Raw genomic sequence first — 15913 nt, 5'->3', positions numbered from 1 at the left:
GGACTGGGGTTTAGAGAGGAGGTAGTATGGTAGACCAGGGGAGGACTGGGGTTTAGAGAGGGGTAGTATGGTAGACCAGGGGAGGACTGGGGTTTAGAGAGGAGGTAGTATGGTAGACCAGGGGAGGACAGGGGTAGGGTGGTAGACCAGGGGAGGACTGGGGTTTAGAGAGGAGGTAGTATGGTAGACCAGGGGAGGACTGGGGTTTAGAGAGGAGGTAGTATGGTAGACCAGGGGAGGACTGGGGTTTAGAGAGGGGTAGTATGGTAGACCAGGGAGGACTGGGGTTTAGAGAGGGGGTAGGGTGGTAGACCAGGGGAGGACTGGGGTTTAGAGAGGGGGTAGTATGGTAGACCAGGGGAGGACTGGGGTTTAGAGAGGGGGTAGGGTGGTAGACCAGGGGAGGACTGGGGTTTAGAGAGGGGTAGTATGGTAGACCAGGGGAGGACTGGGGTTTAGAGAGGAAGGTAGTATGGTAGACCAGGGGAGGACTGGGGTTTAGAGAGGGGTAGTATGGTAGAGGGGAGGACTGGGGTTTAGAGAGGGGGTATGGTAGACCAGGGGAGGACTGGGGTTTAGAGAGGGGGTAGGGTGGTAGACCAGGGGAGGACTGGGGTTTAGAGAGGGGGTAGTATGGTAGACCAGGGGAGGACTGGGGTGTAGAGAGGAGGTAGTATGGTAGACCAGGGGAGGACTGGGGTTTAGAGACTGGGGGGGAGGGGGTAGTATGGTAGACCAGGGGAGGACTGGGGTTTAGAGAGGGGGTAGGGTGGTACTGATAGCCCCAGGTAGACCCATTTAAACAATATGTTACTGTGTCAAACATCCAACAGAACAATTATTTTTATACTGAAAAAAACATTTAATCGGATGGAAAAGTAGTTCCACTTCAAAGATGTAATAATTAGAAAAAAGGTTTTTGCATAAAAAGATGGGTGAATATTTCCATAAACATAAGAGAGTCAAGCAATTCTCTTAAGGGCGAAATAGTGTATTTAAATGTATGGACAATTATATTCTGGAATTTACATTTATAAAGCAATTCGCATGGTTCTAACACAATTACGTTGTCTTTAACAGTCATACATTGATTTAACATATGTACATTATACGATAGGCGGTAGACACACATACCGACCCTGAGCAGAGACCAGTCGTCCTAAATATCAAGGACTGTTCCCTATGAGCACTCATTTCAATCATTCAAATCAAGCAGAGCAAACAAAGAGAGTGGTTGAAACAGTCAGGGCCATGCAAACAATAGCTACATCATCTGCATGAACTACATCTACGGGTGACTGAGATGCAGCAGCCCTTCATTCACACAAACAGTGGATTCCCTCCTTTCTGGAAACTGACTGCTCACGAAGACGAAGTCTAACGCCGGGCTCTCACGTGAGAGGAAGAGGAACTGAACAGCCGCCACTAGTTAAAAATAGACCCGAGACAAAAGCAGAGGCAGCAAACTCACCAGGAACTCCCAACACGGTGCTACGTTTCCGGGCAGCAACAGCAGCAGTCGTCCACAACAACAGAACAGTCCCTCTTTACTAGTTTGACCCCTGGTTAACGTCAGGGTCTCTCTCTCTCTCCCCCTTCCTCTCTCTCTCTCTATTCTCCCTATTTCTCTCTCCTTCCCTCGTTCTCTCTTTCTCTGTCCAGCTCCAGTCCACAACAAAGCCCCATGCTGCTGCCTGCCTGACTGAGGCGGCATTAGAAACAGGAGGAGCTAGTTACTAGTGGCCCCTCCCTCTGTCCCTGTGAATGAACAGAGCAGAGCAGCAGAGAGCAGAACGGCTGATTTGCATCGCAGGGAAAGAGGAGGGGGGTGGATGAGGCAAGCAGGCGGAGGAGGAGGAGTGGGAGGGAGGGGTAAGGGGGGAAGGGTTTTATGCATGTGATCAAAGAGCTATATTGACAGTGCTCATCGGTCACCTGCCTGCCGTTCCTCGCCAGGCCCCTGCCCAACTCTCTGAGGGGGTGAGGGGGGTTGAGAGGCGGGGTGCCTGGGGAGAGGGGTGGGGGTGGGGTGTAAAAGGTTCAAATGGATGAGAGGACCCCGATTGAGGAATGGGCACAAGAGGTCTCCTGTAGGCTGCATGAGAAGGCTCAGACAACCCTCCAGGAGAATGGGAGGACAGGGGAGAGAGGGGACTTGGAACCCAAAAAGAGGGGGGGTGATCCCTCATCCCTCTCTCCGTAACCCAAGCCTATTCAGACGTCCCTGGAGGACCTGGTGAAAGACGGCGTGGACAGGGGCAGGAAACAGTGGCAGGGAGCAGGCAGCAGTAGCAGCCACGGCTTTAGATACCCTGTCTGTCTCAAATAGCACCCTGTGCCCTTTATAGGGGTCCTGGTCTAAAGTAGTGCACTATGAAGGGAATAGGGTGTCATTTGCCCTGGTCTAAAGTAGTGCACTATAAAGGGACTAGGGTGTCATTTGCCCTGGTCTAAAGTAGTGCACTATATAGGGAATAGGGTGCCATTTGCCCTGGTCTAAAGTAGTGCACTATATAGGGAATAGGGTGCCATTTGCCCTGGTCTAAAGTAGTGCACTATATAGGGAATAGGGTGCCATTTAACCTGGTCTAAAGTAATGCACTATATAGGGAATAGGGTGCCACTTAACCTGGTCTAAAGTAGTGCACTATAAAGGGAATAGGGTGCCATTTAATAAAGGGTGTCATTTAACCTGGTCTAAAGTCGTGCACTATAGAGGGAATAGGGTGCCATTTAACCTGGTCTAAAGTAGTGCACTATATAGTGAATAGGGTGCCACTTAACCTGGTCTAAAGTAGTGCACTATAAAGGGAATAGGGTGCCATTTAACCTGGTCTAAAGTAGTGCACTATATAGGGAATAGGGTGCCACTTAACCTGGTCTAAAGTAGTGCTCTATATAGGGAATAGGGTGCCATTTGGGAAGCAACCCTCCGGCTTCAGAAAGTCTCATTCTAATCTGACTGATCTGAGGCAAACAAAGACTGTTTCATCCCCAGAAAACAGGACCTCAATGCTGCTCATATGGTTGTTTCACCATGGAGCCAGTTATTTACTTCAGGTTATAATAAAACGATCAGAAATGGGGTGTTGCTTGGCAGCCTGCCGGTGGGGTTAGGTGTAGGACTGTCAACTACAGGAAATGGTTCCCCTAATAAATTCATAAATGGTCTGTTCTAAAAGTGTCCGATGAAAGAGGCTGTTGTTTTCCCATCATGCATTACTAATGCCAGTGAGGTAGAACAGACACAACCAACCAAAGACAACAGATATAAATTCCCTTCAGCACCCTCCCTTAGTGTTTCTTTACAAACACATAGTTCATGAAGATGAATTATCATGTTACTTTAATTGATGTGGTAAATAACAATGAAAGTGTGTTCTACAGTGTTTGTTTTGAAAAATCAACAGTTATTCCTCATTTACTGATGAAGATGTGTGGCATTTTTATACAATGGGATTAAATCATTATTTTATGAATTAAAAAAAATCTATTCACTACAATACTAAAATGACACTTTTCTTCTGTAATTGTCTTTCTCTACTCTAACAGTAGAACACCAACACGTAAACTGTTTGGCTGCTAGTATTTTTTTTTTTTACACCACGAAAACGTAATTTGATAAACTAATGTTTAATTGTATGACACAGACACTAAACGTAATTTCACCTCATGAAACTAAAGGTAATTCAACCTCATGAAACTAAAGGTAATTCAACCTCATGAAACTAAAGTTCATTTCACCTCATGAAACTAAAGTTCATTTGATTTTGATGAAAAAGTCAAAGTTGGCGACTCAAATCTAAACTACTTTTTATTTTTTAAATAAAATCTACAATAGACAGAGTTCATGTTTAAGGTAAAAGTAGCTATTATATCAGGATCAAAATTATACAAAAAAAAATATTTTTTAAATATTTATTATTTGCTGATTTCTAAAATAATTTTAAAAAACTTCTGCATTTGGAAACCCAAAACAGCCTTTTGCTAATGAGGAAACTGCATCTCGACAACCAGGGGGACGTACGAGATAACTACTGAAATGTAAATGCAATTAATCTGTTCTCTCCACTGTGTTCAACAACAGAGACGTGGGTAAAGTGTGAGGACAACCCGTCACCCTCTCTACCCCCACATCCCTCCGATGGCTCATAACTGAGGCAGATCTTCTGCCAATTATCCCTAATCAGACTCTGGTTGGAAGGGAGATGGAGGAGAATAGGCCCCAGCCTGAGGATAGATCTCATGGTCTTGAAAAGCAGCTAAGGGAAGGACATGTTTTTCTCCATCTAAACTTCTGCATCAAATTAACAAGTTGAATTGATAACTTCTTATAAAAGATTCGTAATACAACTTGGTAGAAATTATGATCAAACCAAACAAAAGTTTAACAGAACGTAAAAAATATATGTTTGTAAGATGACTAAAAATTATAAATGTTCATTACCTCTTTTAAAAGCAGCAATATGTCACTTTTTGGGGACCCAACCAAATTCACATACAAATGCTTTTATTTTGTTCTTTCAATCTCATTGAAAGCAAGTCTAAGAAGCAGTAGATCTGCTCTATGCGCTCTATTTCTATGCTTCCCGGTCTCTTTAGACGGTACAATGATTCTACTCACAGCTCTTTAGATGTTACAATGATTCTACTCACAGCTCTTTAGACGGTACAATGATTCTACTCACAGCTCTTTAGACGTTACAATGATTCTACTCACAGCTCTTTAGACGTTACAATGATTCTACTCACAGCTCTTTAGACGTTACAATGATTCTACTCACAGCTCTTTAGACGGTACAATGATTCTACTCACAGCTCTTTAGACGGTACAATGATTCTACTCACAGCTCTTTAGACGTTACAATGATTCTACTCACAGCTCTTTAGACGTTACAATGATTCTACTCACAGCTCTTTAGGTACAATGATTCTACTCACAGCTCTTTAGATGTTTGAGCAACCAGTAGACGTTACAATGATTCTACTCACAGCTCTTTAGACGTTACAATGATTCTACTCACAGCTCTTTAGACGTTACAATGATTCTTCACATCTTTAGATTTACAAAAACATAGCAATGATTCTAAAGCTCTTTAGATATAAATTTTGAAGCCTGATAAATGACGTCACAATTTTCAGTCAGAGAGATGTGAGCTGTTGGCCTAAAAAACAGGGTGATATAAACAAGCCCCGTTTTTCAGTCAGAGAGATGTGAGCTGTTGGCCTGAACAGGGTGGTAGTAAACAACCCCCCCCTTTCAGTCAGAGAGATGTGAGCTGTTGGCCTGAACAGGGTGGTAGTAAACAACCCCCCTTTCAGTCAGAGAGATGTGAGCTGTTGGCCTGAACAGGGTGGTAGTAAACAACCCCCCTTTCAGTCAGAGAGATGTGAGCTGTTGGCCTGAACAGGGTGGTAGTAAACAACCCCCCCTTTCAGTCAGAGAGATGTGAGCTGTTGGCCTGAACAGGGTGGTAGTAAACAACCCCCCCCTTTCAGTCAGAGAGATGTGAGCTGTTGGCCTGAACAGGGTGGTAGTAAACAACCCCCCCCCCTTTCAGTCAGAGAGATGTGAGCTGTTGGCCTGAACAGGGTGGTAGTAAACAACCCCCCCCCCCCTTTCAGTCAGAGAGATGTGAGCTGTTGGCCTGAACAGGGTGGTAGTAAACAACCCCCCCTTTCAGTCAGAGAGATGTGAGCTGTTGGCCTGAACAGGGTGGTAGTAAACAACCCCCCCTTTCAGTCAGAGAGATGTGAGCTGTTGGCCTGAACAGGGTGGTAGTAAACAACCCCCCTTTCAGTCAGAGAGATGTGAGCTGTTGGCCTGAACAGGGTGGTAGTAAACAACCCCCCCCTTTCAGTCAGAGAGATGTGAGCTGTTGGCCTGAACAGGGTGGTAGTAAACAACCCCCCCCCCTTTCAGTCAGAGAGATGTGAGCTGTTGGCCTGAACAGGGTGGTAGTAAACAACCCCCCTTTCAGTCAGAGAGATGTGAGCTGTTGGCCTGAACAGGGTGGTAGTAAACAACCCCCCCCCCTTTCAGTCAGAGAAATGTGAGCTGTTGGCCTGAACAGGGTGGTAGTAAACAACCCCCCCTTTCAGTCAGTTAATGTGAGCTGTTGGCCTGAACAGGGTGGTAGTAAACAACCCCCCTTTCAGTCAGAGAGATGTGAGCTGTTGGCCTGAACAGGGTGGTAGTAAACAACCCCCCCCTGACTGTTACTGATACTGAGATAGAGGAAGTGTGTGTTTCCTAACAGTTAAAGTTCTGCTGAGAGAACAGATGCATCCATCTCCACGTCTTACTATATCCTACACCTACACACACACACAACTACACCTACACACACACACAACTACACACACACACACACACACACACACACACACACACACACACACACACAATAAACACAGGAAGACAGTTGTAAACATGCCAGTGGCTCGGGGGAAGAGGACCAGATTGAGGCCAGTTTGAAAGACACATAACTACCACCATCAGTCACAGACCGTATCCCAAATGGCCCCCCTATTCCCTTTATAGTGCACTCATTTTGACCAGTGCACTATATAGGGAATGGTGGGCTATTTGGGATACAGCGTCTGTCAGAAGTCTTATTGCTCCTCACATCAAGTCCCCTGTCGAGCTGTAGAGCAGCGTGGAGCTTTATAGCACAGGAGACCATGAAGCTGTACTGGGAGAGTTGTTTACACTCTCTAAGTAAAGTGATAGATAGTGTGGCATATAAAAGACTTCTGGATGTAGCCTAGTGGTTAGAGCTTTGGACTAGTAACCGGAAGGTTGCAAGTTCAAACCCCCCCGAGCTGACAAGGTACAAATGAACAGGCAGTTAACCCACTGTTCCTAGGCTGTCATTGTAAATAAGAATTTGTTCTTAACTGACTTGCCTAGTTAAATAAATAAAAAGTATGCTAAAACTATCAAAAGCAGCACGGTAGCAGGGATGACAGGCCCTGGCTGGTAATCAGGCTCTATTAAATAAAAGGCTAAACAACATTCTCCTTGCACTGAAAGAAAGTGTGTTTGAGCTGAAATCATTCACACACACATTTAAAATTATTGGCAGGTGAGTCAACGTTGTGTTAAACCCCTTTCATTGGTCATGGAATTAAGAGTCAATTACTTCTCTATTTTAGTTTGTTTGGCGTTAAGAACAAATTACTTCAAAATAACCAGAAATGATTTAAGAAATGGGTAGATTTCTGTGAAAAATGGGTCAGGTTGAGGAATTGAAGAAACCCAAGGGAAGTCTGTGTACAATAGATGAAATAAAGGCCTACTGAACATCAGCCTTACTGAGAGGGTTTACCAATCAAAGGGTTATTAAAAGCAACACACACCCTGTGGTATGCTGAGAAGGAACAATAATTAGTCACAGCTTGACATGAACAAATAGGTATGAAATATACAGCTACATGTTGTATTCTAGCATTAAGAATCAACACCAGCTGCTACTGTAAGACTTGATGAAGGATTAACTCTGTACTGCCAGCTGCTACTGTAAGACTTGATGAAGGATTAACCCCGTACTGCCAGCTGCTACTGTAAGACTTGATGAAGGATTAACCCCGTACTGCCAGCTGCTACTGTAAGACTTGATGAAGGATTAACCCTGTACTGCCAGCTGCTACTGTAAGACTTGATGAAGGATTAACCCCGTACTGCCAGCTGCTACTGTAAGACTTGATGAAGGATTAACTCTGTACTGCCAGCTGCTACTGTAAGACTTGATGAAGGATTAACTCCGTACTGCCAGCTGCTACTGTAAGACTTGATGAAGGATTAACCCCGTACTGCCAGCTGCTACTGTACGACTTGATGAAGGATTAACTCTGTACTGCCAGCTGCTACTGTAAGACTTGATGAAGGATTAACTACGACTTGATGAAGGATTAACCCCGTACTGCCAGCTGCTACTGTAAGACTTGATGAAGGATTAACCCCGTACTGCCAGCTGCTACTGTAAGACTTGATGAAGGATTAACCCCGTACTGCCAGCTGCTACTGTAAGACTTGATGAAGGATTAACTCTGTATTGCCAGCTGCTACTGTAAGACTTGATGAAGGATTAACTCTGAACTGCCAGCTGCTACTGTAAGACTTGATGAAGGATTAACTCTGTACTGCCAGCTGCTACTGTAAGACTTGATGAAGGATTAACTCTGTACTGCCAGCTGCTACTGTAAGACTTGATGAAGGATTAACTCTGTACTGCCAGCTGCTACTGTAAGACTTGATGAAGGATTAACTCTGTACTGCCAGCTGCTACTGTAAGACTTGATGAAGGATTAACTCTGTACTGCCAGCTGCTACTGTAAGACTTGATGAAGGATTAACTCTGTACATTACACCATCTGGTTGTTCATTACTACAAATATTTCAAACTATTTTTTGGGGGTAAGTTTTATGCTTTTTGATAATGTATTAATAATAAAAAAAATAAAAAAGACAGAATAGAACTTGAAACTAATGTTTAAGACCAACAACAGATTCAGGGGAACGTAGTGCAAAGAAGGTCTCTTTTCATTCGAAAAATGAAAAGCTAGCTGTCATTGTCCTAAAGTTCACGGCCCTCTCTATCAGATTAGGCTACAATGGAACGTCTCTGTGTCCACTGCCGGTGAATGTCAGTGGACATGATGGCCAAAACACTGTCCAAGACCATTTTACATGTCTTTCATTGGGCATGATGTTGCCCTGAGGCAAAAAGAAAAGGAGCCCGACTGCACAATGTTGCCCTGAGGCAAAAAAAAAGAACATTTCATTTTTTAAATAAATATAAAAACAAAGTGTTTGAAACCTATCAAATATTCTCCTTTAGAGGTTCCTAAACAAGTACATGTTTTTATTGTCTCTATTTAAACATGTAAAATAATGAAATGCATTGTACCCTTCACTCACACCATGCCCTCAGGTCGCTCTGCTTCCTGAAAGAAGGTCCCGCCCCCAATTGATACGTCATACCAACTTCTGCACCTCATTGGCTTGTTTACACACATGTCATCTCATATTGTCATGTGTATGGGGGCAAAAAGGTTGTGTGCAGTAGAGTGTTAAACAGAAAACACATTAAGGAAGATGTTATGAATCTCACAATCACATATTTTCAATGATTTACTTGAATCAGAAAATGATCTTAACCTGTCAAAAAAAAATGTAATACAAAAAAATGTAATACAAAATAATGATAGATAGATAGATAGATATATATATATATATATATATATATATATATATATCTTGGCTTTTTACAAGCAAACTAGACTCAAATGCAATGTGTGGAAGGACAATCGTGCTTGAACTGTACACCAGAACACATTAAGGAACATTATTACCAGTGGAAAAGTACTAATTGTAGTAAACACACTGCTTGTATTGTAGTCAAATATACAGGAAATAACACAGGAAATAGTGGAAAACAGCCAGTGAAATTCTCACAGAAAGAAACAGTTTGTTTATCTCATTCAGCTCTGCTCATTCAGTCAGCTTCAGAAAGAAACCCTGGGCCAGCAGCACCCAGTGGTGACAGACAAACAGGCCAAAATCCTCAGAAAGCAGGGCTCTGCTGTCCTCTAGTGGTGAGGTTGAGGTACTTACAGAAGTTGCCAGGAGGCTGGATGCTGTGCCTGGTCAGAGAACACCATCCTACAGGGAATATGTCTCTGGAGTCAAACTGGCACCAGTAGTCGAAGGCCCCTCTCCAGCCGTCAAACATCACAAAGATCTCATCACCTAAAAATAAAGATTTCAATAACAAACAGTAAGACGTAGCAGGAGATACATCAACCAGACGACAAATAGGGGACAAAGGAACAATAGTTTTATAGTAAATAAAACACATTATAGCGTTACAGTTATGAAGTTGTCCTCCAAAGAGATGGGGTAAAGGTGGGTTAAATTAAAAAAAGATCTTGTTACCTTTGACCTCTCCAATGGTTGCCGGGCAGATCAGGTAGGGGTTCTTCTTGTCCACTGCTTCTAGCTTCATCCCAGGTTTAAAGAGGTTCTGGGAGGGCTTGGAGGGTTCCTACACACAGAGAACTCTGTTAGTCCAGACCAGACAGATCTGTTTATATACACACACAGAGAACTCTGTTAGTCCAGACCAGACAGATCTGTTTATATACACACACAGAGAATCTGTTTATAAACACACACAGAGAACTCTGTTAGTCCAGACCAGACAGATCTGTTTATATACACACACAGAGAACTCTCTGTTAGTCCAGACCAGACAGATCTGTTTATAAACACACACAGAGAACTCTGTTAGTCCAGACCAGACAGATCTGTTTATATACACACACAGAGAACTCTCTGTTAGTCCAGACCAGACAGATCTGTTTATATACACACACAGAGAACTCTCTGTTAGTCCAGACCAGACAGATCTGTTTATATACACACACAGAGAACTCTCTGTTAGTCCAGACCAGACAGATCTGTTTATAAACACACACAGAGAACTCTCTGTTAGTCCAGAGTCCAGACCAGACAGATCTGTTTATAAACACACACAGAGATCTGTTTCCAGACCAGACAGATCTGTTTATAAACACACACAGAGAACTCTCTGTTAGTCCAGACCAGACAGATCTGTTTATTAAACACACACAGAAACTCTGTTGGTCCAGACCAGACAGATCTGTTTATATACACACACAGAGAAAGTCCAGACAGATCTGTTTATATACACACCAGACTCTCTGTTAGTCCTGATCTTTATATAAACACACACAGAGAACTCTCTGTTAGTCCAGACCAGACAGATCTGTTTATATACACACACACAGTTTATAAACACACACAGAGAACTCTCTGTTAGTCCAGACCAGACAGATCTGTTTATATAAACACACACAGAGAACTCTCTGTTAGTCCAGACCAGACAGATCTGTTTATATACACACACAGAGAACTCTCTGTTAGTCCAGACCAGACAGATCTGTTTACTCTCTGTTAGTCCAGACCAGAAACACACACAGAGAACTCTGTTAGTCCAGACCAGACAGATCTGTTACACACACAGAGAACTCTCTGTTAGTCCAGACAGATCTGTTTATATACACACACAGAGACCTCTGTTAGTCCAGACCAGACAGATCTGTTTATAAACACACACAGAGAACTCTCTGTTAGTCCAGACCAGACAGATCTGTTTATATACACACACAGAGAACTCTGTTAGTCCAGACCAGACAGATCTGTTTATAAACACACACAGAGATCTCTGTTAGTCCAGACCAGACAGATCTGTTTATAAACACACGTAAATCATTGATACACTACAATCATTGATCAGTAAATCAATACAGTACAGCTTTAAGGTCCAATGTGAAATGTTCAATTTTTCTTCCTTGACCTTTTTAAAAGCTGTGGCTGGTGCCATCTCTGCTCCAGTCAGGGTCCTCAGGAGGAACATAGGCCACGAGGAGGCATTCATTCTGAAGCCTAAAGACAACTCAAAGAAAAAGTTCAAGATTTAGAATATATTGCTGCTTTATTGCTGCTATAAGCAAGTGCAACACTGTATAATGTTTTATTAACATATGATATAATGTGTTATAATATTTTACGCTATAATATGTTACGTTATAATAAATAAAAAAAAGAAACAAAGATCATTTGTAAAAATACAAATAACTTCACAGATCTTCATTGTAAAGGGTTTAAACACTGTTTCCCATGCTTGTTCAATGAACCATAAACAATTAATGAATGTGCAGCTGTGGGACGGTCAGCTTACAGACAGTAGGCAATTAAGGTCTCAGTTATGAAAACTTAGGACACTAAAGACTTAGGACACATTCTACTGGACACACTTAGGACACACTAACTTAGGACACATTCTACTGGACACACTTAGGACACACTAACTTAGGACACATTCTACTGGACACACTTAGGACACACTAACTTAGGACACATTCTACTGGACACACTTAGGACACTAAAGACTTAGGACACATTCTACTGACTCTGAAAAACACCAAAAGAAAGATGCCCAGGGACCCTGCTCATCTGCGTGAACGTGCCTTAGGCCTGCTGCAAGGAGGCATGAGGCCTGCAGAAGTGGCCAGGGCAATAAATTGCAATGTCCGACTCGTGAGACGCCTAAGACAGCTTACAGGGAGACAGGATGGACAGCTGATTGTCCTCTCAGTGGCAGACCATGTAACAACACCTGCACAGGATCAGTACATCTGAACATCACACCTGCGGGACAGGTACAGGATGGCAACAACAACTGCCCAAGTTACACCAGGAACGCACAATCCTCCCATCAGTGCTCAGACTGTCCGCACAGGCGGAGAGAGGCTGGACTGAGGCCTGTTGTAAGGCAGGTCCTCACCAGGACATCACCGGGGCAACAAAGTCGCCAGGGCACAAAACCCACCGTCGCTGAACCAGACAGGACTGGCAAAAGTGCTCTTTCACCGATGAGTCGCGTTTTGTCTCACCAAGGGTGACGGTCGGATTCACGTTTATTGTCGAAGGAATGAGCGTTAGCACAGAGGCCCATACTCTGCTCTGTCAGTGTGTGATTTCCTCCTGCAAGAAAAGAATGTCAGTGTTCTGCCATGGTCAGCGAAGAGCCTGGATCTCAATCCCATTGAGCACGTCTGGGACCTGTTGGATCGGGAGGGTGAGGGCTAGGGCCATTCCCCCAGAAATGTCCGGGAAATTGCAGGTGCCTTGGTGGAAGAGTGGGGTAACATCTCACAGCAAGAACGGGCAAATCTGGTGCAGTCCATGAGGAGGAGATGCACTGCAGAACTTAATGCAGCTGGTGGCCACACTAGATACTGACTGTTACTTTTGATTTTGACCTCCCCTTTGTTCAGGGACACATTATTCCATTTCTGTTAGTCACATGTCTGTGGAACTTGTTCAGTTTATGTCTCAGTTGTTGAATCTTGTTATGTTATACAAATATTTACATTTGCTGAAAATGTAAATATATATTTGCTGAAAATAAACGTAGTTGACAGTTTATTTTTTGCTGAGTATATGTTATGCTATAATGTGTTACACTATAATATGTTATAATGTGTTATGCTATAATATGTTATAATGTGTTATAATGTGTTATGTTATAATGTGTTATGTTATAATATGCTATAATGTGTTATGCTATAATGTGTTATGTTATAATGTGTTACTCTATAATGTGCTATAATGTGTTATAATGTGTTATGTTATAATATGTTATAATGTGGTATGCTATAATGTGTTATAATGTGTTATGCTATAATATGTTATAATGTGTTATGTTATAATATGTTATGCTTAAATGTGCTAGAATGTGTTATAATGTGTTATGTTATAATATGCTATAATGTGCTATAATGTGTTATAATGTGTTATGCTATAATGTGTTATGCTATAATGTGTTATGCTATAATGTGTTATGATGTGTTATGCTATAATATGTTATAATGTGTTATGCTATAATATGTTATAATGTGTAATGCTATAATATGTTATAATGTGTTATGCTATAATATGTCATAATGTGTTATGCTATAATGTGTTATAATGTGTTATGCTATAATATGTTATAATGTGTTATGCTATAATATGTTATAATGTGTTACGCTATAATATGTTATAATGTGTTATGCTATAATATGTTATAATGTGTTATGCTATAATATGTTATAATGTGCTTAATGTGTTATAATGTGTTATGCTATAATGTGTTATAATGTTATGCTATAATATGCTATAATGTGTTATGCTATAATGTGTTATAATATGTTATGTTATAATGTTATAATGTTATGTTATAATGTGTTATGATGTGTTATAATGTGTTATGTTATAATATGCTATAATGTGTTATGCTATAATATGTTAATATGTGTTATGCTATAATGTGTTATAATGTGTTATGCTATAATGTGTTATAATGTGTTATGTTATAATGTGTTATGCTATAATGTGTTCTAATGTGTTATGCTATAATATGCTATAATGTGTTATGCTATAATATGTTATAATGTGTTATGCTATAATATGTTATAATGTGTTATGCTATAATGTGTTATAATATGTTATAATGTGTTATGATGTGTTATGCTATAATATGTTATAATGTGTTATGCTATAATATGTTATAATGTGTTATGCTATAATGTGTTATAATATGTTATAATGTGTTATGCTATGATGTGTTATAATGTAATGTTATAATGTGTTATGCTATAATGTGTTATAATTATGTTATAATGTGTTATAATGTGTATAATATGTTATAATGTGTTATGCTATAATATGTTATAATATGTTATGCTATAATGTGTTATGATGTGTTATGCTATAATGTGTTATATATGTTATAATGTGTTATGCTATAATGTGTTATAATGTGTATAATATGTTATAATGTGTTATTTATAATGTGTTAATGTGTTACGCTATAATATGTTATAATGTGTTATGCTATAATATGTTATAATGTGTTATAATATGTTATAATGTGTTATGCTATAATATGTTATAAATGTGTTACACTATAAATATTATATATATATATATATAATATGATATGTTATATATGTCATATGTTACGCTATAATATGTTATAATATGATATGTTATAATATGTTATAATATTATATTTTATAATATGTAATAATATGGTATGTTATAATATGTTATAATAATATGTTTATAATATGTTATAATAATATAATATATATGTTATAAATATGTTATATAATATGTTATAATATGTTATTTATAATATGTTATAATATGTCATGTTATAATATGTTATAATATGGTATGTTATAATATATTTATAATATGATATGTTATATTATATATGTTATAATATGTTATAATATGCTATTATAACATAGATGTTATAATATGTTATAATATATGTTATATGTTATAATATTTTATAATATGTTATAATATGGAATGTTATAATATGTTATAATATAGTATGTTATTATGTTATAATATGGTATGTTATAATATGTTATAATATGTTACATTATAATATGTTATAATATGTTATAATATGGTATGTTATAATATGTTATAATATGATATGTATATATGTTATATGCTATAATATGGTATGTTATAATATGTTATAATATATATTTATAATATGTTATAATATGATATGTTATAGGATATGTTATAATATATGTTATTATGTTATAATATGATATGTTATAATATGGTATAATATGTTATGTTATAATATGTTATAATATGGTATGTTATAATATGATATGTTATAATATGTGATATGTTATAATATGTTATAATATGATATGTTATAATATGTTATAATATGGTATGTTATAATATGTTATAATATGATATGTTATAATATGATATAATATAATATGTTATAATAGGATATGTTATAATATGGTATGTTATAATATGGTATGTTATAATATGTTATAATATGATATGTTATAATATGTTATAATATGGTATGTTATAATATGTTATAATATGGTATGTTATAATATGTTATAATATGGTATGTTATAATATGTTATAATATGATATGTTATAATATGTTATAATATGGAATGTTATAATATGTTATAATATGATATGTTATAATATGGTATGTTATAATATGTTATAATAGGATATGTTATAATATGGTATGTTATAATATGTTATAATATGGTATGTTATAATATGTTACATTATAATATGTTATAATATGCTATAATATGGTATGTTATAATATGTTATAATATGGTATGTTATAATATGTTATAATATGGTATGTTATAATATGTTATAATATGATATGTTATAATATGTTATAATATGGAATGTTATAATATGTTATAATATGATATGTTATAATATGGTATGTTATAATATGTTATATTATAATATGTT

General features: G+C 38.7%; 1 protein-coding gene and 1 pseudogene across 1 annotated transcript in view; one reads left to right on the top strand and one right to left on the bottom strand.

Annotated features, from left to right (window-relative positions):
• Positions 1-11681, bottom strand: part of LOC135530200 (sex comb on midleg-like protein 2) — a 39113-nt gene extending 27432 nt beyond the window's left edge. Inside the window, 4 exon segments of the mRNA XM_064958571.1 lie at positions 9620-9754; positions 9941-10049; positions 11385-11473; positions 11672-11681. Of these exon segments, the coding sequence (XP_064814643.1) occupies positions 9620-9754; positions 9941-10049; positions 11385-11473; positions 11672-11681 (343 nt within the window).
• Positions 11682-12022: 341 nt separating this feature from the next.
• The window catches only part of LOC135530199 (polycomb protein SCMH1-like), a 53118-nt pseudogene continuing 49227 nt past the window's right edge, over positions 12023-15913 (top strand).

The sequence above is a fragment of the Oncorhynchus masou genome, unplaced genomic scaffold, assembly GCF_036934945.1.
Source record: "Oncorhynchus masou masou isolate Uvic2021 unplaced genomic scaffold, UVic_Omas_1.1 unplaced_scaffold_1289, whole genome shotgun sequence".
Taxonomy (NCBI): domain Eukaryota; kingdom Metazoa; phylum Chordata; class Actinopteri; order Salmoniformes; family Salmonidae; genus Oncorhynchus; species Oncorhynchus masou.
Note: the sequence above shows the minus strand (reverse complement) of the source record. Positions and strands in the feature narration are given on the sequence as shown.